Here is a 25957-nt window from a genome sequence, read left to right as displayed (position 1 = left end):
GAAATCCTTGAGTCAGTGACCTTTCATATACAAATCTATATGTATCATTGTTTGACCGTGGAAATACAGAAATGAGGTAAGATAAATGCCATTCCTGTACACGTGGTGAGAGTACTGCAGGACATGCTTGGGGTGGATATACGATAGTTGAGGAGGAAGAGGACTGGGCTGAATTTCTTGCTCTTGGTTCTACCGTCAGTAGGAGTGAAATTGCTCTCCCTGAGCCAGGCAGCTGTAATGTTACATAATACATACATAGAGCTCTGGGGAGACTCTACAACCGCACATAGGGAAACTGGTAAAACGATTATTAGTTTAGCTCATCACATATTAAAAGTGAATTACCACAGTGAGACAAATACACGAATGACAACTATTAGCCTATAGTCAATAAATAAAAATGGCATTTATTAAAAGTTTTAAAACAATTCTATTTTACACTTCGCACTTAATAGGATATAGTGAGATACAAAAAATACACTTATCTTTGTTCAAGTCTGAACACGTCTGTAATAATCAGTGTTTCTCGGTGCAACAGATTTACTACAAGTTCGAACCACCCTCTGCCAGCATACAAGTCACCCCTACATCACCCTCTGCCAGCACACAAGTCACCCCTACATCACCCTCTGCCAGCATACAGGTCACACCCCTACATCACCCTCTGCCAGCATACAAGTCACCCCTACATCACCCTCTGCCAGCACATACGTCACCCCTACATCACCCTCTGCCAGCACGTACGTCACCCCTACATCACTCTCTGCCAGCACAAGTCACCCCTACATCACTCTCTGCCAGCACAAGTCACCCCTACATCACCCTCTGCAAGCACACAGGTCATCCTCTACATCACCTTCTGCCAGCATACAAGTCACCCCTACATCACCCTCTGCCAGCATACAGGTCACACCCCTACATCACCCTCTGCCAGCATACAGGTCATCCCCTACATCACCCACTGCCAGCACGTACGTCACCCCTACATCACACTCTGCCAGCACTGCACACCACTCTTCTCTAAATCACCCTCAGACAGCACAACACAGCATTTATCCCTACATCACCTCCTGCCAGCACTACACACCATTCTTCTCTACATCATTCACTGCCAGCACTACACACCATTCACCCCTACATCACCCACTGCCAGCATCACACGCTACTTACCCCTACATCACCTCCTGCCAGCACTACACACCATTCACCCCTACATCACCCACTGCCAGCATCACGCCATGTACCCATACATCACCCACTGAAAGGCATCACCCACTACCGGCATCACATGCTTCTTACCCCTACATCACCCGCTGCCAGCATCACACACCAGTTACCCCTACATCAAGATCTTTTGATTTGATGCTACACCTCCTCAATGTATTGGGCTGTGGTATTCATATAATCTGTAGGTGACACTATTGCTATTGCAGCACTGAAGGGTTAATCCGTGACTTAGCAAATCCCCTGCATAACAAAGAAGCAACACCAAGCATACATTTGTCATCTCAAAGAAACTGCAAACAATATATTTTGCACATCATACTGCAATTGTAACCTCATACTGTTCACCAAATATGGATCCTACATTGTCAGACAATCCGGTCACACAGCTGATAAATGTACCATTCACCAACACAGCATAGGCAGCCCTGCAACCTGAGCCAATGTTCACGAGGATGCAGACTATCAATTCTCCATGAGCCAGTGATATTAAGGCACTCTGACATCGGTGTATGACATTTAGAGGAGGCACCTTGTGAAGTGGGATCAGAGGTGTCAGCAGGAGATACCAGGCGTCCCCATATGCAGGCTACACTCTAGTACTTTGCAGGTATTTATCAAGGAACTTAGAGTAACAGGTGAGAGAGCAAAAGTAACAAATGATAGGAGCTTCTGTACCCCCCATGGAGTCCACAAGGACCACTGTCCGAGACACCTGGTGCAGATTCATTAAGACAATGGTCTGGATGAAGGAACTCAGGCACGGCCCGCCACAGTCACAGGTCTTAGCCACAGACAAATCTTGGCAAAGGGTTTTGGGAAGGAGTTGTGGTCCGTATGGGATTCTAAGAGAAAAAATAATAAATGAACATTAGTATTATGGAAGCAAAAAACACACAAAACAAAACCAAACACCTTTCTCTACACTAAATTCTTGTGGAGAACTAAGAGTAAGCCTGTATCCATACACTTAAAGGGATCGGTATGAAATACCGCCAGACGCATGTCCGGAGGTTCTAATCCCGACAGGTAAGTACTTTCTTATTCACTATATTCACGATAGTTCGTCGTCAACTACCATACGTGGACGCACATCGTCCATCGTATGGTCGTTAGCAGGGCCCAGAAACTGTCAGATTTTAACGATAGGATCGTTATAGTTGAAATCTGACATGTTATCATACCGTATGTACGGGCCATTATGCCATAACTCATTTTCTTCTTCAAGGTCCATAGGGTCCACAGGAACTACCTTGGGGACGTCCTAAAGCAGTTCCCCTAAGGGTAGGGACGCTCTTTCGCAGAGAGGAGAATCCGCCGCCCAAAGGAAGCATCCTGGGAGGCAAAAGTATCAAATGCATAGAACTTGCTAAAAGTATTGACGGAAGACCAAGTGGCTGCCTTGCACAGCTGTTCAGCCGAGGCGCCATGTCTAACCGCCCACGATGGTCCCACAGAGAGTGGAATGTGCTGTCACCTTGTTTGGGCCAGGGAGACCATAGACCTGAGGAATAGTCGTACGCAGCCAGCGAGCCAAAGTCTGTTTGTTTGCTGGCCAGCCTCGTTTGTGAAACCCATATAAACACAGAGCTAATCTGATTTCCTGATGGAGTCGATACGACCCACTAAATACGAAGGGCTCAATCCACATCCAGGGAAGCTTCACCTGGAGATGGGTCTGAAGACTGAAAGGCCGGGACTACAATTTCCTCATTTATATGAAAACGGGAAACCACCTTTGGAAGGTAACCCGCCTTAGTACGGAGGACAGCTCTATTTTTATGAAAAATCAAATATGGAGAGCGACGTGACAGTGCGGCCAAGTCAGAAACTCTGCGTGCTGAAGAAATAGCGAGGAGAAAAAGCGTCATCGCTGTCAGCCATCGCAAGTCCACCGTATCCAAGGGTTCAAAGAGAGGAGCCTGCAGTGCCCTGAAAACAAGGATAAATCCCACAGTGCCACCGGAGAGAGAAAATAGAACTTACCTTTGTTATCTCTATTTCTACGAAGTCCATAGGTTATCCACAGGATACCTTGGGGTATAGGTGTGACGTCAGTCATCGGGCACCATAGAGTTAAGCTTTCAGCCTCCCAGGATGCACTAGGGTCCCCCTCCTATAACCCGCCCCCGAGCCAAGGCATCTCAGTTTTGTACCAAGCCATAGGCCGGAGGAGGAGAAGGAAGAGAGAGAAAGAAGATCTGGATACACACAAGAATCACACTCTCACCAGAGGGAGACGGAAAAACCGGTGACCAGAGCAAAGCCCATCTGCAGCACAGGTGTGACAGGGCGGGAGTCCTGTGGAACCCTATGGACTTCGTAGAAATAGAGATAACAAAGGTAAGTTCTTACCATATCTCATATTTTCTACTTCAGGGTCCATAGGGTATCCACAGGATACCTCGGGGATGTCCCAAAGCAGTATCCTTTAAGGGTGGGGACGCTCCTGTGCTGAAAGGAGAATCCGCCGCCCGAAGGAAGCATCCTGAGAGGCGAAGGTGTCAAACCTGTAATACCTCACGAAGGTATGGACAGAGGACCACGTAGCAGCCTTGCAGCTCTGGACTGCAGAGGCACCACGTCGAGCTGCCCACGAAGGACCCACAGACCTAGTGGAATGAGCCTTCACAGAAGGAGGGACCGGCAGGCCTTCATGAAGATAAGCTTCAGAAATAGCCATACGGATCCAGGCTGCCAAAGTTTGCTTTGAAGCAGGCCAGCCCTTTTTACGGAAGCCATAGAGGACAAACAAGGCGTCAGACTTCCTAAACGAAGAAGTGCGGTCAACATAAGTCCTCAAGGCCCGCACAACATCCAAAGTGGCCTCACCCACTGAAAGGCCAGGTGAGTTAACAGCCGGAACAACTATTTCCTCGTTAACATGAAACTGGGAAACAACTTTGGGAAGAAATTCAGGACGAGTGCGTAACACTGCCCTGTTCCCATGAAAAATCAAGAAAGGGTGTCTACAAGAAAGAGCCCCTAACTCAGAAACACGTCTAGCCGAAGCAATAGCCAGAAGGAAAACAGTCTTAGCTGTCAGCCATTTAAGATCCACTGAGCCCAGTGGTTCAAACGGCGGGCCTTGGAGAGCCCTCAGGACCACAGCCAAATCCCAAGGCGCCACAGGTGGAACAAAGGGCGGCTGAATGCGGACAACACCTTGCATAAAGGTGCGCACATCCGGGATTGTAGCAATCCTACGGTGAAACCAAACAGACAGGGCCGAAACCTGTACCTTCAAAGAAGCAAGGCGAAGCCCATGATCTAGTCCCGCTTGTAGGAAGGCGAGAATCCGAGACAGACGAAACTCCCTCGGTGCATAACCTCTCGGTCGACACCACTGGAAGAACGTATGCCACACGCGATGGTATATCCTCGCGGAAGACGGTTTCCGAGCTCGCAACATGGTACGCACCACAGAGCTGGAAAACCCCCGGGACCTCAGCATGGCCGTCTCAACAGCCACGCCGTCAAAGACAGCCGAGTCAGGTCCGGGTGAAGACAAGGACCCTGAGACAGAAGGTCCGGTCGTAGCGGCAACCGCAGAGGACTGTCCACGGACAGACCCTGAAGGTCTGAGAACCAGTGCCGTCTGGGCCACGCGGGAGCTGTCAACAGGAGCGTCCCTCCTTCCTGTTTGAATTTCCGGATTACCCGTGGAAGGGAGACGGGAGGGAACAGGTATGCGAACCGGAACGTCCACCGGACGGACAGAGCATCCACCAGAGACGCCCCTTCGTCTCTTGTGCGAGACCCGTACACCAGCAACTTGTTGTTGTGCCGGGACGCCATGAGGTCGATCTCTGGAAGACCCCACCTGTCCACCAGCAGTTGAAAAACGTCCGGGTGCAGGGACCATTCCCCCGGATGAACGTCCTGGCGACTGAAAAAGTCCGCCTCCCAATTTAGCACTCCCGGGATGAAGACAGCTGATATAGCCGGAAGATTGCGCTCCGCCCATACCAGGATCCGAGACACCTCTACGAGAGCTGCCCGACTTCGGGTTCCTCCTTGCCGGTTTATGTAGGCCACGGTGGTAGCGTTGTCCGACTGGACCTGCACTGGGCGACCCTGGAGAACCCGATGTGCCTGCTGGAGAGCATTGAAGACCGCTCAGAGTTCCAAGATATTTATTGGAAACTCTGCTTCTGTCGGAGTCCACCTGCCCTGGAACAAGTGTGGACCCGAAACTGCTCCCCAGCCCCGAAGACTGGCGTCCGTTGTCAACAGGACCCAATTCGGTACCCAGAACGGACGACCCTTGTTGAGATGGGTCGTCTGCAACCAGGCAAGGGTCAGGCGAACCTCCGGGGTGAGCACGATCGTGATTTTAGAGACTGAGGCAGTCCGTTACATTTGGACAGGATTAGGTGCTGCAGAGGTCTGGAGTGAAACTGGGCATATTCCACCATGTCGAACACCGACACCATGGAGCCCAGTAACCTCATTGCCGAGTGTAGAGACACCCGGCGGCTGTGCAGACAACTGCGCACCCTCGACTGTAAGGCAGAGATCTTTTCCCCCGTCACAAAGATCCTTTGCTGTCCCGAGTCCAATAAGGCTCCGAGGCGCAGAATCCGCTGAGACGGGATTAGAGTGGACTTCTGCCAGTTTATCAACCAGCCGTGCCTGTGCAGTAGGGCAATGGTCAGGTCCAGGTGACGCAGAAGGAGCTCCGGCGATACTGCCACTAAGAGGTCGTCCAAGTACGGCAACATGCGGACTCCCTGCAGCCGCAGAGAAGCCGCCATGACCGCCATCACCATGGTGAACACACGCGGTGCTGTCGCCAGGCCAAAAGGCAACGCCCGAAACTGAAAATGGTCGCTGCGGATTGCAAACCTGAGGAACTGTTGATGGCGCAAAAGAAAAGGGACATGCAGGTAAGCGTCCTGTATGTCCAATGACACCATGTAGTCCCCAGGTTCCAGTGCCAGAATGATGGACCGTAGGGTCTCCATCCGAAACTTCGGCACCAGCAAAGACTTGTTGAGAGCTTTGAGGTTGAGAAACGGACGATACGACCCATTGGGTTTCTGCACCAAAAAGAGATTTGAATAGAAACCCTTGCCCCTCTGGGAGAATGGAACAGGCACTATAACTCCAGCCTGGAGCATAGTGTGCAAGAACTTCCGCAGCTCCGCGGCCTTGTTCCGGTCTGATGGTAGACCCGTGGTGAAAAATCGAGCCGGGGGTCTGTGCCGGAAGGAGAGGGCATACCCGTGGGAGACCACCTCCAGAACCCAAGTGTCTGTCGTGGTGACCGACCAACACCGGGCGAACTGCAGCAGGCGGCCTCCCACTTTGGGATCCCCCAAAGGGAGGCCCGGACAGTCAGGCCGCAGGCTTGTCATCTGGCTTAGGGGCCGGACGTCTGGTACTCCAGGCCTGCTTCCGGGGCTTGGCCGATTTCTTGGGGCCAGCCTGTCGGGGAAAAGACTGTGGTTTGGGCCTGCCCTGGGCCCTATAAGACCGAAAGGACGATGGCCCTGAACCAGAAGGGACAGCAGCCGACATGCCGATTTAGCTGCCGCCAGTGTGGCTACAATCTTGTCCAGATCTGGACCGAAGAGAACTTCTCCGTTAAAGGGCAACGCCTCCAAACCCTTTTTGGAATCGGCGTCCGCCTTCCAGGATCGCAACCACAAGGTGCGACGAGCAGCCACCGCTGCCAAAGAAATTCGAGACGCCAGGGTACTAATGTCTAAGGCCGCCTCGTTGATATAAGTGGCCAAATCACGGAGATTACCAATCAACTCCGCCTGCTCAGCCGGAAACGAAGGACGCCTCCAACGTATCCGCCCAGCGCTCCATAGCTCTGGCAACCCAGCAAATGGCCATAGCCGGCCGCGCTGCCCCCCCCCCCCCCCGCAAGTGAATAAGCAGACTTCAGGTAGATCTCTACCTTGCGGTCCGTAGCATCCTTAAGGGAGGACATGGATGGCATTGGTAATGTGGCACTACGGACAAGACGTGTCACATGAGAATCCACCTGTGGAGGGGATTCCCACTTAGCAAAATAATTATACGCGAACGGATAAGCCACCGCCAGACGCCTCTGCGGCTGGTATCGTTTGCCAGGCTGTTTCCACGCCTCCTCTAAATGGTCCACCAACTGACTCGAAAGAGGAAAGACTGTGGCGTCACCCTTCACATCCTTAAAAAAGGCATACTTGGATTTAGCCGCTGGGGGAACTTCGTCCTCAATCACCAAGGCTGTGCGGACTGCCCGAATAAGTCCGCTTCCTTAGTACGGAGAGGTTACTGATCGGAAAGATCCAGAATCTCCCCGTCATCAGACGTCCCTTCGTCATCCTCATAAGGAGCCGACAGAGACGCCACCGGCCGTTTATGTGGCCGCATCACAGACTCCCCTTGCAACACATCCGACAAGTGCTGTACAGAACTCGTCAGGGAGTTAACCCACGCCGGCTCCTGAGAAACCGGGAGAGGGGAAATAGGGAGACTGCGGGGTACCACCAATTGTCTTGGGAAACCCTGCATGGGTGACGACACCACTGATTGCTGGGACAAACCCATCTGCGTAAACGCGGGCTGAGGAGCTAACTGGCCCACTAAGGTTGTAAGCGCCTGAGCGAAACAAGCCCAGGGCGGCTCCTGTACCGGTGCTGTAACCGTAATAGGCCGCGCCAACGACAAACACTGCCGGCATAGGCCCTCCGCGCTACCCTCCCCCTCCGCTAAAGGTACTTTACACGTAGTACACTGCAGCCGGAGAGGAAAGTCACTTTCAGACATGATGGTAGAAAGTATGTGACCCCTCTCACCAATTTTTTTTAAATGGCGAGAGACCACCCTGCAGCACCGCACCGCAAGGGCTTTAGCAGAAAGAACAGGGACAGTAATAAGACTGACAGTCAGAAAGGAAAGTACAGGCAGCAACGCTAGCACAGTCACATACAATGCAAAGAAACTCAATTCCTGCACTAACAGCGCTGAGAAATCAACTACACAGATACAGAGTCTGGTAGGACACAGCGCTGCATACACAGACCTGACCACAGCGGAGGAGAGGTATGCGGGGGGACCCAGACCACGATGCCTCCCTTCAGACTTCCAGCAGCGTTCACCATGCGTTCTGAAGATGGCCGCCGAGGAGCAGAGAGGAGGCTGGCCAGGGGGAGGAGCGCCGCCACAGGGCCAGTCGCCGTGTTGCAAAGAGGGCTGTGTGCAGCGGGGGAGGCGCCGGCTGTGAGACAGGGAAGGCGCGAGCTCCCCTGGCATGCATTTAACCCCTGGTACGCCGCAGCGCTGCTGCGGTCCTGCTGTCCCAGGGGGGTAGTGGAAGCGCAGGTTAGTACCTGGCTCCACGCTGCAGCCAGTCCCCAGGGAGCCCCCTGCCTGGAGACTTCTGGACCATGTATCAGCGGGGACCCACCGCGGGACCCCGCTGCTTACCTTGCTGCCCCCCTTGAGTCCGGCCATGGTCCTAAACATCTGGGGTCACCGCTAGCTGTGACCCCAGATGCTTACCAGCATCCCCGGATCGGTACCGGCGTTCTGGTGCCGGCGGGGGTGTAGGGAAGACAGCATGGACGTCAAAACTGACTGTCCATGCTGTACTTCCAGATGTGCAGCCACAGCTGCAAAGCGAAAACTTCAGGGGCTCTTCATGGGCCCCCCTCTAACAGGTGCCTCCGACTCCGGCCGGGCACCGAACTAAACTGAGATGCCTTGGCTCGGGGGCGGGCTATAGGAGGGGGACCCTAGTGCATCCTGGGAGGCTGAAAGCTTAACTCTATGGTGCCCGATGACTGACGTCACACCTATACCCCAAGGATGCAGTCGAAGAACCCCTTGCAAGAATGTTCTAACATCTGGCACAGGGGCAATTCTGCACTGGAACCAAACTGACAATGCAGAAACCTGGACTCTCAAGGTTGCCAGGTCTAAGTCTAATCCAGCCTGAAGAAAAGCAAGTACTCGAGACCCTTCGGATCATATTTTCTGTGAGAGCACCAAAGAAAATATGAATGCCAAATTCTGTGATAGATGCAGGCGGAAGCCGGCTTCCTTGCCTTCAGCATCGTCTGGATCACAGAGGCAGAAAAACCCTTGGCCTTTAAGACGTAAGACTCAAGAGCCATGCCGTCAAAGCCAGCCGATGTAAATCCCAATATAGGTACGGACCCAGATCCGGCCGTAGAGGCAGTGAAAGTGGACTGTCTATGGATAGACATGTCAGATTGGAGAACCAATGCTTCCTGGGCCAGGCAGGGGCTATTAGTATTATCCTGCTGCCTTCCTGCTTGAACTTTCTGGCGACTCTTGGGAGAAGGGAGATTGGAGGAAACAGGTATGCCAACCTGAAGTCCCACATCACCGCCATAGCATCCAGAAATGTAGCTGAGTGGTCCCTCATTCTGGACCCATACCTGGGGAGCTTGTGGTTGTGACGTGATGCCATGAGCTCTATGTCCAGTAATCCCCACTTGTCCACCAGGAGTTGAAAGACGTCTGGATGAAGAGCCCATTCTCCGGCCTGTATGTCCTGGCGACTTAGGAAGTCCACTTCCCAGTTGAGAACTCCTGGGATGAATATTGCCGAGATTGCTGGAAGATGGCATTCTGCCCACAGCAGAATTTCTGCCACTTCCTTCATGGCAGCCAGACTTCGTGTGCCTCCCTGATGATTGATGTCGGCCACTGTTGTCGCGCTATCGACTGAACCGGGACAGGCCTGCCTTGTAGGAGGTCATGTGCCAGTATGAGCGCTCTGTATGAAGCTCCGAGATATTTATTGGTAGGCGACTTTCCTGAACCATCCACCTTCCCTGAAAGGTGCGGTGACCTGTCACTACTCCCCATCCTCGCAGACTTGCATCCATGGTGAGAAGTACCCATTCCGGTAGCCATAACGGACGACCCTTGTTTAAATGAGTCGTCTCTAGCCACCAAGTGAGGGAGAGCCAAACCTCTGGCGAGATGCGAATAATCGGAGACTTTATCTGATGATACTGACCATCCCAATCAGCCAGGATCCATTGTTGCAGGTACCTGGAGTGGAACAGGGCATAGGCCACCATGTCAAATGTGGATACCATGGAGACCAGCACCTGCATTGCCAAGTGTACTGACACTGTTTGCATGCAGAGAAGACTGCGCACACGAGACTGTAGTGCCACAATCTGGTCTTCTGTTAGAATAATCCTTTGTCCCACAAAGGACAGCAATGTCCCCAAGTGCACAATCTCCTGAGTTGGAGAAAGAGAGGACTTTTTCCAATTGATTACCCAGCCGTGCTATTGTAAGCAGACAATAGTCATCTGCAGATAACATTGTAACACCGCCTGAGATTGTGCTAATATCAGGAGATCGTCCAAATATGGCAATATCCCGACTCCATGTTGTCTGAGACGAGCAGTCATAACTGCTATTATCTTGATAAATACCTGAGGGAATGTGGCTAGACTGAAGGGTAGAGCCTGGAATTGGTAATGTTGCTGATGTACCGCCAATCTCAGAAAGCCTTGGTGGGATTGTGCAATTGGCACATGCAGATATGCATCCTGTATGTACAGGGATACCATGAAATCTCCAGGCTCCATCGTTAGCATAATTGACCATAGGGTTTCCATACGGAATTTGGGCACATGGTTGCATCTGTTGAGAGACTTCAGATTCAATATAGGGCGATGCGACCCATTTTGTTTTTGAATCAAAAATAAGTTTGAATAATAACCCCTTCCCTGTTGTATCACAGGGATGGGGTCTATGACTCCTGACTTCAGGAGGGCCCCCAATAGAATCCCGGTAGGCCGAAGCTCTGACCGGATTCAAAGGCAAGGTTGTACCAACAAACCTCTTCGGGAGATGCCTTAGGAACACGATTGCGTAACCATGGGAGACCAGCTCTCGAACCCAGGCATCCGTAGTCGTCTGATGCCAGGCCTGGGCGAACTGTAGAAGTCATCCTCCAACCCTGATATCCTCCAGGGGGTGGCCCGGCCCATCAGACAGTAGGCTTACAGTCTGGCCTGGAAGCAGGACGTTTAGTTGACCAAGATTCTTGGGCTACGGCTTCCTGTGGGAATGACTGTCTGGAGGAAGACTGTTTCTTTGCCCTCTCCTGTGGGTGAAAGGACCAAGATGACAACTGCCTAAATTTAGAGGTAGTCGTGGATGGTAATTCAGCACACTTCAGTGTTGCCAAAGAAGTCATTATGTGATCCAAGCTCTGGTCCAAACAGTACCTTCCCCGCAAAAGGCAAGGATTCAAGGGCCTTTTTGGACCCTGCATCCGCCTTCCAGGTCTTTAGCCAAAAGGGATCTCCGGGCTGCAACTGAGTTTGCAGAGATCTTCGAAGCCAAGATACCTGTGTCAATCAACGCTTCCCCTATACATAGCTGCTTCTTGCATTTGACTGAGAATAGACTGTTGTTCTCTGGTTGCATCATGCATAGTAACTTCCAGAGATTTTGTCCAATCTTCCATAACTTTGGCTACCCAGGCTACAGCCATGGCTGGTCTGGTAATAGCTCCAGATAATGAACACATAGATTTCAAATAATTGAAAGAGGTTACAGATGGATAACTTGACAAAGAGGATGCTGCAGGAATGGGCAACGAAGCGCTCCTTATCAATCTTGTAACATGAGAATCTATTCTCGGGGGAACTTCCCATTTGTTACACTCACCAAGTGCAAATGGGTAACAAGAGGTTATATTCCTTGTAGCATGGAAATGCTTACTAGGAGTATCCCATGCCTCAGATATGAGAGTAGTCAGTTGCTCTGAGGGAAATAACCCTTAACCACCTTCTGACGACTAAAGACCGGAGTCTTAGATGTCAGTGAAACCTCCTCTTCTTCTATACTGAGTAAGACCCAGAACTCAGAGTATCAGAGTCTGCTGAGGAGGCTGAGTCAGACCCTTGAGACAACGACGAGAACCTCTCTTATGCCCCTGCTATACCGTAAAAGGTCTATCTACCTGCTGAGAGGCTATAGACAGCGGCAGAGAGGCTATAGACAGCGGCATACTCTGACTAGAGTGAACAGTAGAATTAACGCAACAGGAATTCATGGGGGACATATACATAGAAGGATGCAACTGCTGTGAACACCCCATAGCATGAGGTAATACTGCAGCAGGAGCCTGTGCTTCTGCAGCCTTGTCTACTAAGTATGACAAAACCTGAGGCAACATGGCCACCCAGGGTGGCTCTAGTGCTGGTGCAGGTGTATCAGATAGCTCAGGTAGTTTTTTACAACACAATCCATCCTGTATAACATCCTGCTCAGACAGGCCTCCAAAACAGGACTTGCATGTTCTCAGCACTGGCAGTTCATCCTTCTCACATTTAGACATGACAAATGTGCAAATGGTATAAGGTCTATGGTCTATCAATGAAAAAACCCAGAAACCTCTGCAGAGGGATTTAGGAGCAACACAGTGATAGATATAACTGACCATTTGAAAAAAACAGGCAGTATACACACAGCAGCTAGCATTACACTCACATTACAGTGTATACATACAGCAGCTAGCATTACAGTCACATACAATGCATAAATACGCACAATTGCTATTGCAAATGGACTCTGAATCAACTAGCCAGCCCCAGAGGGGTAATGGTAGGATGTAGAGTGCTATATACCAAATCCAAAGGAGAGGTATACAGAGACAGATCAAAACCTCTGGAGACCAACAGCTTCAGCAGTACACACACAAACGCTAACGGCGAGCGTCTCATTCACAAGGTGGTCAGAGATAGTAAACCATATGCGGGAATCTGTACCCGGAAGTTGCGTCTGGGAGGAGGAGCAGCCGGGGGGAGCGCCTATCTCCCCATGGCTGCGATTTTGACGGCCGGGTACGCTGACCTCACAGTAGTAAGACATTGACTAGTGCGTCTTACCACCCGTCCCCAGACGATATGGTCCCGGCCGCCTCAGTGAGGACACGTTACACGAGGCAGTCAGCCGCAGCCACCTCCGATGCATCTCTACACCGGAGGCCAAGTCTGCTACACACGATTCCTCGCGGGGAATCGCTTATCTCACATCTCCGTGATCTGACTGCAGTCCGGACCACAGCAAAAGCCTCTGCCAAGCCAAGCTGAGGCCTGCCGACAACCTCAGGGCATATAGTGGTACTGGTGTTACGGCTCGGCGGAGGCAGGAGTCGCCGCAGTATATGCGTCATTATCGGCGCCTGGTACCACTAGATTCTTAAGTTCAAAAAATGAGATATGGTAAGAACTTACCTTTGTTATCTCTCTTTCTTCGAAGTCCATAGGGTCCACAGGGAGACCTTGGGGTTTAGGTGATGGCAAGGACATCCTAGCACCATGCAGTTACATTTTTACTTCCAGGATGCACTGGGCCTCTCCCTATAACCCACCCCGAGCCAGAGGCACCTCAGTTCGTAGTAAGCCAAAGGCCGGAGGAGGATAAAAGAGAAGAAAATCTGGAACACTCAAGAATCACATTCTCACGTAGGAGACTGATAAACCAGAGCGAAGCCCATCTGAAGCCAGGTGCGTCAGGGTGTGTGCCCTGTAGACCCTATGGACTTCGAAAAAAGAGATAAAGGTAAGTTCTTACCATAGCTCTCATTTTCTTCTTCAGGGTCCATAGGCTCCACAAGAAGACTTGGGGATGTCTCAAAGCAGTCCTTTTAATGGTGGGGACGCTCCTGTGCTGAGAGAGGAGAATCCACCACCCAAAGGAAGCATCTTGAGAGGCAAAGGTATCAAATGCATAGAACCTTAAAAAGGTCTGGACAGAAGACCACGTGGCAGCCTTACAAAGCTGAACAGCCGAGGTGTCACGGCAAGCTGCCCACGAGGGACCCACAGACCGAGTAGAATGAGTGGTAACAGAGGGCAGAACATAAAGGCCCTCCTGAGTGTAAGACTCAAAGATCATACGCAGCCATCTAGCCAATGTCTGCTTATTGCCTGACCATCCCTTCTTGTGAAATCTGTAGAAGACAAACAAGGAGTCTGACTTCTGAAGGGAACTGGTATGGTCCACAAATTTTGAGGGCCCGCACCACATCCAAAGAGGCCTCACCTGCTGAGAGGTCCAGAGACAAAAGGCTGGCACAACAATTTCCTCATTAGTGTGGAAACTGGAAACCACCTTAGGAAAAAAGCCAGGGCGAGTCCGAAGCACCACCCTGTCCTGGTGAACTATCAGAAAATGGGAGCGACAGGAGAGTGCCCTCAAGTCTGACACTTCTGGTGGAAGGTATGGCCAGAATAAAAACAAACAGTCTTTGCTGTAAGCCATTTGAGATCCACTGAAGCCAGGGGTTCAAATGGAGGGCCCCAAGTACAACAGCCAAATCCCAAGGAGCCACAGGAGGGACAAAGGGAGGCCGAATCCAGAGGACACCCTGGAGGAAGGTGCGGATATCGGGCAGAGGAGCAATCCTCCTCTGGAACCATAAGGACAGAGCCGAGACATGCACCTTGAACGAGGCCAATCAGAGACCGAAATCCAAACCCGCATGAAGGAAAGCCAACACTCTGGAAATCTGAAATACCACGGGATCGTAACCTCTGTGACGACACCATTGGAAGTAGGTATGCCACACTCTGTGGCAAACCTGAGCAGAGGCTGGGTTATGCACTTTGAGCATAGTATCTACAACAGAGCTGGAAAAACCCTTTGACCTTATGAGGGATGTCTCAAGAGCCACGCTGTCAAAGACAGACGACCCAGGTCCAGGTAAAGGCAAGGACCTTGAGACAACAGGTGCGAACGTTGAGGCAACAGCAACGGAACTCGATGGAAAGACTCCGAAGATCTGAGTACCAGTGTTGTCTGGGCCACGCTGGAGCCACCAGCAGGACAGTGCCTCCTTGTTTGAACTTCCGAATTACTCGAGGAGGAAGGGACACTGTAGTGAACAGGTACGCAAACTGCAAGGTCCATTGTACCGACAGAGCGTCCACCAAGATCGCCTCGGCATCTTTTGTTCTGGACCCCAACTGGCAGTTTGCGATTGTGTCGGGAGGCCATGAAGTCCACGTCTGGAAGGCCCCACTTGTCCACTAGGAGATGAAACACCTCTTGGTGAAGAGACCATTCCCCTGGATGCACGTTGTGACGGCTGAGGAAGTCCGCTTTCCAATTGAGAACTCCTGGAATGAACACTGTCAATATGGCTGTGAGATGACCTTCCGCCCATGTCAGAATGCGTGACACGCCTGTCATTGCCGTCCGACAGAGTCCCTACTTGATGATTGATGAAAGCCACAGTCGTGGAGTTGTCTGACTGAATTTGCACGGATTTTCCGTGAAGTATGAGTCTGACTTGCTGTAGGGCCCTGAAGACCGCCCGAAGCGCCAATATGTTGATTGGTAGGGCAGACTCCTCTGCTGTCCACCGTCCCTGAAACGAGTGTGGACCTGTCACTGCGCCCCAACTCTGGAGACTGGCGTCCGTCATCAGGAGGACCCATTCCAGAATCCAAAAGGGGTGCCCCTTGGTGAGGTGACACGGCTGCAGCCACTAGGCAAGAGACAGACACACCTCCGGAGAGAGCACCATCGTTTGTGTTTTTATCCGATGGGGTAATCCGTGCCACCTGGAGAGGATAAATTTGTGCAGAGACCTAGAATGAAACTGAGCATATTCCACCATGTCAAATGTTGATACCATGGACCCCAGTACCTGCATTGCTGAGTAGATTGACACTCGGCGACTGCAGCTGCATACTCACGTCTACAAAGTGGAGATCTTTTCTGCGGTCAGAAAGATCCTCTGCTGTTGGGAATCCAACAGAGGTCCCAGATGGAGCATCCTCTGGGATGGAGTCAAGGAGGACTTCATCCAATTGATCAACCACCCATGAGTCTGAAGCACAGAAATTGTAAGCTGTAGATGGTGGTGAAGTAGTTCTGGAGACCCTGCCAACAATAAGAAGTCGTCTAGGTAAGGCAATAGGCAAACACCCTGTTGCCGTAGATGGGCTGCCATAACTTTGGTGAATACACGAAGTGCAGGAGAGAGGCCAAACGGCAGAGCCAAAAACTAGAAATGTTGTTGCAGTATAGCAAAAAGGAGAAAATGCTGGTGAGATTAAGCAAATCGGAATATGCAGGTATGCATCCTGAATATCCAGTGATACCATAAAATCCCCAGGTTCCATAGCTAGTATAATTGAGCGTAGGGTTTCCATCCTGAACCGAGGTACCCTGAGGAATTTGTTCAGGGACTTGAGATTGATGATAGGCAGATATGATCCGTTCAGTTTCTGAACCAGAAAGATATTGGAGTAATAACCCATTTCTCTCTGAGCAAGGATTGTATGGCCTTCTGGATTTGTAATTCCTTGTCTTTGTCTGACAGAGGGCCTGTGCAGAAAAACTGATGGGGAGGCCTTCTGCGGATGGAGAGGGCGAACCCGTGAGACCACTTCTCTTACCCAAATGTCTGTGGTGGTCTGACACTAGCACTTGGCGAACTGAAGAACTGAGATCCCCCAAGGGGAGGCCTGTCCAGTCAGGCTGAGTACTCCAGGCCTGCTTCTTGGGCTTGGTAGTCTTTTTGGGGGGCTGACTGCCTAGGAAAGGGCTGACCCTTAGGCTTACCTTGGGGCCGAAAGGACGAGGTCCGGGATCCTGAAGTAGATGCTGAAGGCAGACACGCAGACTTAACGCTGCCAACATATCCACAATCTTGCCCAGGTTAGGACCAAAAAAAACAAGATTTTACTAATATAAGGCAAACACTCTAATCCTTTCTTAGAGTCTGCATCCGCTCTCCAAGAGAGCAGCCATAAGGAATAGTGAGCTGACAGCAGCAGCCAAAATCCTGGAAGTCAAGAGGCTGACATCCAAAGCAGCATTAATATATGCAGCTGAATCACAGAGGTTGCCCACCAGATTAACTTGATCTCCGGTAGCATCTGTCGAAGCTGAATAATTGGCTAAGACAAGTTCAGGTTAAAATTTAATCACGGCAACGCCATCTTGCGACTGGCCGCAAGACGCCATCTTGAAAATGAGATCGCAAGACGCCATTTTGCGAATGGCCGCCTAAGCGCCATTTTAGATAAACTCACATTTTAGTACATGTACTAAATAGCACCATGCGTTTGCATCTTTCATCATTTCTCATACACACATTAATAGTGTTCCCTCTAGCTACGGCGGGAGGCAGGGCGCCGGAGCTAGAGAGGGCATGCCCGCGCGACCGAGAAGGGGGTGTGGTCATCGGAAAAGGGGGCGTGTCTATAAAATGCGTCCCCTTTTCGTCACTCTTGGGGGCGTGCCCGGCACTTACGGACACGCCGGGCAGCCCCCAAGCCCTGCAGACAGGGAGAATAGATGCCGGGCGCATGCGCCCGGCGTCTATTCTCCGGCGGTGACAGGGTCACCGCATGTTTCTCCACCCGCAGGACACTGCGTCCCGCGGGTGAGAACGGCTCCCGCAGGCTGTGAGGGCAGGGCGCTTTTTGCCCTCCTCCAGGAGGGCAGGGTGCTTTTTGCCCTCCAGAAGGAGGGCAGGGCGCCGCGCCCCGCTAAAACAGCCTAGCGGGAACGCTACATTAATACACACAATTGCGCTGTTAACTATTTGCATATTAGCGAATGCATAGGACTTTGTATGAAACCGCTGTTTTATTAGCTTTATGCGTACGCATCTGCCCTTAGTTAACTAGCGTCCTTATTTCAAACCCTGAATACCCACACATTACATATTCACACATAAGGTTCAATAAGCTCTAAAGTATATGATTTAAGTTGGTTCAGTTAGTTTAAATGCTGAGAGATAAAGATATTTGATAACTAAGGTATTATACATGCTAAACAAGTCATGTTTGGAGTTGTACTGATGCGTATCTTTTTTACAGTATTCCGGTGTTATCGGTGGGGAGATCGCATCATGGATCTCCCGAGTTATGGATCGCAGAGCCTACAAGCAACAAAATGTATATTTTAGAAACAACTGTTAGGATGCTACGAGAGGCGTGAAGAGGAAGACCCCCAGCTGTTAGAGGCAGGGAGAGTCTGTTTGAACCAGCCTGTTAAATGTGCTGTAACAGACGCTTCACCCCTGAGAACCAATGATATCAGCAACAGACTTTCCTATTGTCCTGTTTATTCTGGTGGGGTATAAATATGAGTGCACGAACACTGGTTCTGAGTCTTCGTGCTGAATGACGAGGGGGTCTCTTGCTGATGCCTATCTCTGGGTCCGGAAGCGCCTGCGTATGTATACTGTACTTGGGTCTGTATAATTTCCTTTTGCGCCTAAATTGTGTCTTGATCAATTGCGTGTAACTGTCTGAACTTTTACCTGAATATCACTTGTGCTTTGGAACCACAGATTCCACGTCTAAGTCATTATTTATGGTGTGACTGCGTACGCAAATTAGCGTCATCCTTAGAGGGTATAGGCAGGACATTAGAAGGTATAGGCAGGACATTAGAAGGTATAGGAAGGTGTGTATAGAGGTTCTGATCCAGTATCGTTACATCTGAAGGAAAGGACTTCTCTAGGGAGTCTGCCCAGAACTCCAAAGCCTTGGCCTCCATATCCTTGGAGGCTGCCCCTGAAAGAGAATACACTGACCTTAAACAAACCTCTACCTCCCTATCTGAAGTATCCTTTAAGGAAGATATGGACGGCATAGGTAGAGCAGCACTTTTAATTAAGCGCGTCACATGAGAATCCACCGCAGGAGGTGATTCCCATTTGGTACAATGTTCCTCAGGAAACTGATAGGCATAAGCCAGGCGTCTGAGGCTGGTATCACTTCCCAGGCGATATCCAAGCCACTTCCATGTGCTCTACTAGCTGATCAGATAAAGGAAATTCCACAGAGGTAACCTTTATTTCCTTGAACAGAGCATGTTTGGACGGGGAGCTGGTGGTTCATCCACCTCTATGACTAAGGCCGAACAGACAGCACGTATCAGATCCGGACTTAGTCTCCGCCTCTTGCGGAGAGGGCTCAGAGTCATCCTCATCTAGAATCTCCCTGTCATCAGATGTCATGTCATCGTCATCATTTAGTGTAGATTTAGATGGCGGCATAGGCCTTTTAGCCTAAGGGATTTATCCCCCTGTAGCATAGCCTGGAGGGCAGTAGAGGTATCCGCCAGGTTCTGCACTGTAGTAGAGAGTGTATTTACCCTGCATGGGTGAAACCTGTTGAGGGCAAACACGGTTGCTGTGGGATCCCCATCAGGGGATACACAGGAGGTACTGCCAAACGCCCTGCAATGGCCATCAATGCCTGAGCGAAGGAGACCCAAGGAGGCTCCTGCGAGGTGGCTGATACCATAGAGGAGCCTGGAGGATTATAACACCTCATACATAATCCCTCTTGCACCATGTCTCCCACACCTACCTCTGCAGTACATGATTTGCATGACAGCAGGGCTGGAGCAGAATTGTGCCCATTATCCTCACTATATTGTGCCCATCATCACTATATTGCAGAGAAGAAAGTGCACACTGTATATGACAAACCACACAGATATCAAATATAAATGTGAGGTATAATAAACACCCTGACCACACTTGTACTGTAAGGGCTCAGAAAAAGGAAGGGCGGCTGGGATGCTGGTGAGGAACCTGAACACAAGCAGTTTCCAGCTGTGGTGTGCCTCACAGAGACAGATGTCTCAAAGCAGGGGCCTCCCCTCAAGGCACCGGACACAGACAGCAGTAGCCGTGGCGGTCCCTTCCCGGCGGCTCCCGCGTAGCAGGCAGACTGCCGCAGTCTGCCTGTCCTCACAGGAAAACGGTTAGTAAAATAAATTTTGAAAACAGAAAATACTGATCGGCTGGAGACAGCCCCAACTGTGCACCGGCTCTCTCAGGCACAATTTCTAAACTGGGGCAGAAGGGGCATAGAGGGGGAGGACCCAGTCACACTTCTAAATTATTTAAAGTGCCAGGCTGTACTCTACCACAGTCTATACCCCAGTGTCTTCAGCTTGTGTCCCCTAGTGGATGAAGAAAAGACATTAATCTGCATGACACCTAGAATTTTTTTTATCCAGGAGTAACCATGCTTTCTTTAGAAGATCCTCCAATTATGGAGAACAGGGCAAAGCGACTGATTGCGGTTTTCTTTTAAACAAAGTTGTATCCAAAGTCATAAGAAAATTCTGAATCCGGAATTTAAGACCCGGTTAACTGCAGCCCCTAAAGCAGGACAATTAAGCATGCAGCCCTCTAGCAGCTGTTGAACTACACATCCCAGTGTGCCCCTGCCACAGTTTTAGCATTCCATAATAGCAAAACTGTGGTGGGGCATGCTGGGATGTGTAGTTTCACAACTGGAGGACAGCATGTTGAATACCACCTACCTTAAAGCTTCAACACCTTGCACATTGAGGCTCCTTGCTTGGAGGTTGATTTTCGCAATCAGAACTAATTAAGAATTAAGAATAATCAGATGCAGAAACTTCTCTAGACTGAAGAACTCTGGGAAGTTGGTATTTTTGGGATCTAGACACAGAAGTTGGTTCTAACATTCTCCCTAGGGACGAAAGAAACCTGAACTGATCACTCAACAGAGCGGGCCCTGCCCTGAGCCTAGAGATGTTCCGTTGTAATATGTGAATTAGAGGGAACCAGAGAGAGTACAATTGCAGGAGGCGGCACTTGAGGTGGAATGACAGATGATCCAGCATGTGGCTCGCTTGTAGCAACAAGTTGCTTTGAGAGTTTCGCCATAGTAGAAGCTAAGGTGTCAGCCCAAGCAGGGGTCAGTACCTTCCTAGAAACTTTGGCTTCACAAGCTGCGCAGACAGCATCGTTTTCAGACATGGACTGTGGCAATTTAGCCTTATACTTTGAGTAGGCAATTTGGTTTTTTGACACAGCGCCCCCTTTCTCAGACAGACAGTAACACAGCAATGCAGACACTTAACAGCTTCACTTAGAATAACTGCAGCAATACACCAGTTTTAATAATAAAGATAAACAATTAAACAAATGCAACCTATAGTGTAGTGGCCATCTACCCCTAAAATTAGTTAATTATTGTACAAGAGTAGTTATAGAATAGAAAAATAACATATATAGCCTAGAAACAATATTAAGGCATGAAGCGAGGAGGAAGCCAAAATGAATGCAAGCCTCTAACAGAAAGAGGCACACAGCTTCTACTCAGAACAGAGTCTGATGGGAGATTTTGAAGGGCTTTCTTGGAATGCCCTGAGGAGGCGGCGGCTCAAACAAGACTACTCCCCTTCCCTACAATGCATTAACCCGCTATTAAGCAAAGGCTCTCTCCCTGCAGTCCCTCGCTGTATCAATGTGGTCCTCATAGAGCTAGCAAACGTTTACATTGCCCACTTCCCAGGTGTAATAGAGAAGGGCGTCCGCAGCTAAAAATAACACTTCCCTGCCGTATCTCCAGTGTGCGGTCGAGCCTTCTGACGCTGCGGCAATGAGATGGCTTGGGGACGTGGACACAAGTCTGAGGCGTCTGTGTCTGCCCCAGCAGGAACAAATAGAACAAAATTCCTGTCAGGATTTTTAGCTGACCAGACAAAGAGAAATTTGTGTCATTGCACCAACAACTTCTTAACAATTATACACTTATTTTTTGTTTCATAAGATTTTTATGCAGCGTTGCACCCAGTGTAATGCTCATACCTGTAGCTAATTGTTACTCTTGAAGCAGTTTCCTGTAAAGATAGAGGGATTTTCAGCTGAATGTCCGGAGCCATTGGATTTGCCTTCACAAAAGGGTTCCCGAACAGATCTAGATTTTCCAGCACTAACGTTTTGAAGCTGTTGGGAAGATATGGAAGTTTGTTTTTGGTGGCGGTGAGAAATCGTAGTTTACTCAGCTTGCCGATTGCGAACGGTAGTTGAACGAGTTCGTTGCCATCGAGCTTCAGACTGACAAGTTCTCTGAAGTTGCAGAACTGGACAGGGAGGGCTTTAAGTTTATTCTCACTCAGGTCCAAGGCCTTCAGCGAGTGTCTCAGAGAGGAATTACACAGCGCCACCTCAAAGGATTCCAGGAAGTTGCTGTGCAGGGTGAGTTCCTGGAGGCACACGAGGTCGCCTATAGTCTGCGGTAACTTCTTGATATGGTTGTTGCTGAGATCAAGTTTCTGAAGCTTCTTTAGACACAGCATTCGCATGTCCACGCGAGCCAGCTTGCAGTAGGACACCTGGAGGTGCTCCAGCGAATACGGAAAGTTCTTTGTTAGGGGGTAGTCTTTCTTGCAATTAATGATCAACTTGGCCCTGGGCTTTTCTATTTCGGAGGTCTTAGCAGGAATCAGACGTGACAACGGAACAGGACTGGCATCCGTGCCTTTATGTGCCAGGCCCACGGCAGAAATTAAGTTCTTTAAGCTACAGACGTCTGCCTAACAAAACAAAACAAATAACAGGAAAGATAAATAGAAGGAGTGAGGAACGCATAAGAGATTCACAGAAACAAATGTGTACCCAAGCTTGTGATCAAATATTAATCCTCAGGGTTTTCCATATATGAGAGATTGTATTCATTTTGGGGCACCATGCCTCAGAAGGAATCGGTATGACATACCGCCGGATGTGACCCCGGTGGATGGAATACCGATGCCAGAAGACAGAAGAGTGAAGATCCCGACAAGGTAAGTAACTATACAATCCTTAACCTTCTCCCCCCCCGCCCCCCCCTAACCCTTCCTTAGGGGTGCCTAACCCTAACCTCCCCCCCCAAGTGTGCCTAAACCTAAGCCCCCCTGCCCACACCCTAACCCTCCCCTAAGTCCCCCCGGGAGCCCCTAAATCTGATCGGCCGCTGTGACGGCGGATCCGTCAGCACAGTGTGTACCAAGCTTATCCCAGTTGTTTTCGGTAGTTTAAAATCGGTCCTGCAACAGATCTTCCACCAAGCAGAAAATTTCTGGTTTGTACATTGCCTTCTGTAAACTTTTACTGATGGATTCAACATCATCAAATTAAGCTGTTTAAGTCTCTGCCCGGGGATGTGGTACTCCTGTACTGTACTCAAGGGCATGTGCAAGACTAGAAGTTATAAGTAATTAAAATGTAGAGAACCTCTAACATCTCCTAATTAAACAGTAACTAAGAAACTACAGTGTCACTCTATAACATATCAAACTGTCTCATGCATACAAATGGGCTCTGGTTCTCACTTGTACCTTGCTCAGACAGATATCCACAGCTGGTTCTCGAAGTCGTATTGTCGCCTTTCCCTCATTTAGAAACTTGGAAAACAGATTCTCAATATTTGACTGTAACTGTATAGGAGAGAACAGTCAGACTATTATAATAAGGCTACATTACACAGTGGCTTACAAACGACTGTGTTAGTATAACAAAAAGACAGTGAGCACTGTAGGTGTACATTTACTAAAAGCAGCAAAACTAAGGGGTCAATTTAATTAGACTCGCCCCTGTGAGTAAAGCTGGCCATACACCAGACCAACTTTCCTCCAACCATGCAACTAGTTGGTTGGTTGGAATGATAATCCAATAGTGCATGGGAGCAAATGACAATCAGCGATTTGCTCCCAAACACCAGAAACATCTCCCAGCAGCCCCTTCCCCAGTGACAAGATGGAGGGGAGGCCACCGGGAGCCATGGAGACCCACGGACAGGCAAGTATAATTTTTTTTTTTTCACGCAACATGGGGTTTTCAGCTCTGAGAACCTTGTGTTCACTCTTTTTTTTTTTTTAATTGGATACTGCGGGTATCGGAAGCACGCATACTCACGGTAATCCAAAATTGGGCGTAAGGTTTATTACCTCGCTTAACCTCATCCCCAATTGAATATGCCCCTAAGCTTTGATAAATGTCCCCCTAAGTCATCAGTCACTGGTGGTCATCTCAGCATGGTGGGGCCAGGATCCTGACACGGGTGAAATGCTACTTACAACATTTCAGCCGTGTGGGTTATAACTTTAAACATGGCGGTAAGCGTGTGCACCCACCTGCTCCCACTGTGCCCGACTAAGACGTGACAGGCGCACACACTGATTTCATTTGCACTTGCCGAGCGGGAACGCCTTGTACGCTATACCTCATTGTGTCTCTGGGAAACACTCATAAGCAGCTGCGCTTATTATACAGAGATCGGGACAGCTTTCTTCCCGCCCTCATCTCCGGCATTCATTCAGCCACACAGCCCTTATGTGAACAGACTGCTGGGGATCTATCCGGTAATTACCAGGCCACACGGGATTTCTAGAGCGGCTCTCTACAGCCTAACTTCCGGCTCCCCGCAGGTTGGGTGAAGCGCAAAAACCAGCCAGACACCCGTGGATACCATCACTTTTTACAGCCTGTTCCAGACTTCTCCTTCAGCCAAAGACGGGACACTTTACCTGATAAGCAGGTAACCTCACTACTATACTGCGATCCCCGATTCACGGGTTGCCACGTTTATTACCTCCTGACGAACAGGGCGATCCCGCTCGGCAGGTATACCTGCTTCAGTAACATTATAAGTGAAAATTCAATTTACTAATTTTCAATTGAGAGTGGATTCCTCTCATTTAGATTGACTAATGCTGCTATACATAGTTGTGTATTTGTTCAAGTGGTTTTAAATTCCAGGACACCACATACATATATTTTTTAGGATTTGTGGACGACTTGTCTAATATATTTATGCACATTATAGCAGTCATATCAGTGTTACAATTTAGTAACTTTTTGCCTGGTTTCATAATAAATATTCTGTAACAGGTTACTGATTTGAGTGCTTTTACATGTTCCCTTCAGTCTCTGTAGTTGCGATTTTGTATCTATTTGTTTACTGTAGTGAGGGTGACTCCCTCATACAACCACACTGAGTCTGAGGGTGGTTTAACTCTCCAGCACCTAGGCTCTATCGTGTGTGACACACACTGATTTGACGGCACATCCTCAATGACAATGGCCAGCTAATGCACTTAGGGCCTGATTCACTACTGATCGCAATAGTGTGTACGCACGCAGTTCAACTGCAATAGCAAGGCACTCCACTCCCATACACACACTTGCACAAGCCCTGACCTTACTCAGAAATTGCTAATAGCAACGCACGCTATGAGTGCTTTGCAGTGGATAATTTACGCACGCCCCAGAAACGGTGTGTAAACACACTGGCACGCCTGCATTCGCCTACCACTGACCCCCCCCCGTCACCACCCACAAACGACACTTCCTGCCAATCACTCTGCGATGGGTCTGCATAGCCTCTGCTATCGCAGTGGCCAGCTCACGCACTGCAAATGTGCAGAACACAACAATCGGCCAATTGCACGCATATTAACAACTACGATTCTTGCTGAATCAGCCCCTACTCAGGGCTTTGGCTGCTACAGGCCCCCCTCCCCTGTTGTCAATCTGCCCATCACCATGACAGCAGCCTCAGAACCTCTCCCGTTGCCATGGTGACGGCCAGCCCCGTTGTCATGGTGATGGGCAGACTGACAACCCAGAAGTCACCCCCAGGGACTCGCCTTGTATCTGGCTCCGGCCTTGTCTTTCAGGGTGCAGATCATCAAATAGATGGGACCCGGCTCTCTGGATCCCTTCTCCTGCTGTCTGCCCACGGACAGCGCTGCCCGGGTGCCCTTCCCCCGGTTCCTCAGGCCGAACGTGGGCAGCATCCGGCTGATCACCTCCACCTCACACTGCAGCTTCATGGCGCCGGTGGCTGTCTGCCAGGACCTCCACTCCGCCGGGCTGATAGAGTGCGGACCAGGTAAACTCCCGCTCTAGCCCACTACACCCATGGCAGCAACAACTTTGTGTTCCCGCCCG

The 25957-nt window shown here is 50.0% G+C and overlaps 1 protein-coding gene across 1 annotated transcript; it reads right to left on the bottom strand.

Annotated features, from left to right (window-relative positions):
• Window positions 1–386: 386 nt before the first annotated feature.
• Window positions 387–25957, bottom strand: LRR1 (leucine rich repeat protein 1). The gene is made up of 4 exons (XM_088455328.1): window positions 25654–25957; window positions 23344–23442; window positions 21833–22560; window positions 387–2069 (listed from the first exon to the last, which is right to left on the bottom strand). Exons 1-4 carry the CDS (start codon window positions 25837–25839, stop codon window positions 1814–1816), a joined length of 1269 nt encoding a protein of 422 aa, XP_088311454.1. The 5' UTR covers window positions 25840–25957; the 3' UTR covers window positions 387–1813.

This window comes from Taudactylus pleione, unplaced genomic scaffold (assembly GCF_031769625.1).
Source record: "Taudactylus pleione unplaced genomic scaffold, aTauple2 ptg000652l, whole genome shotgun sequence".
Taxonomy (NCBI): domain Eukaryota; kingdom Metazoa; phylum Chordata; class Amphibia; order Anura; family Myobatrachidae; genus Taudactylus; species Taudactylus pleione.
The sequence above is the reverse complement of the archived record's forward strand: the minus strand, read 5'-3'. Positions and strand labels throughout refer to the sequence as shown.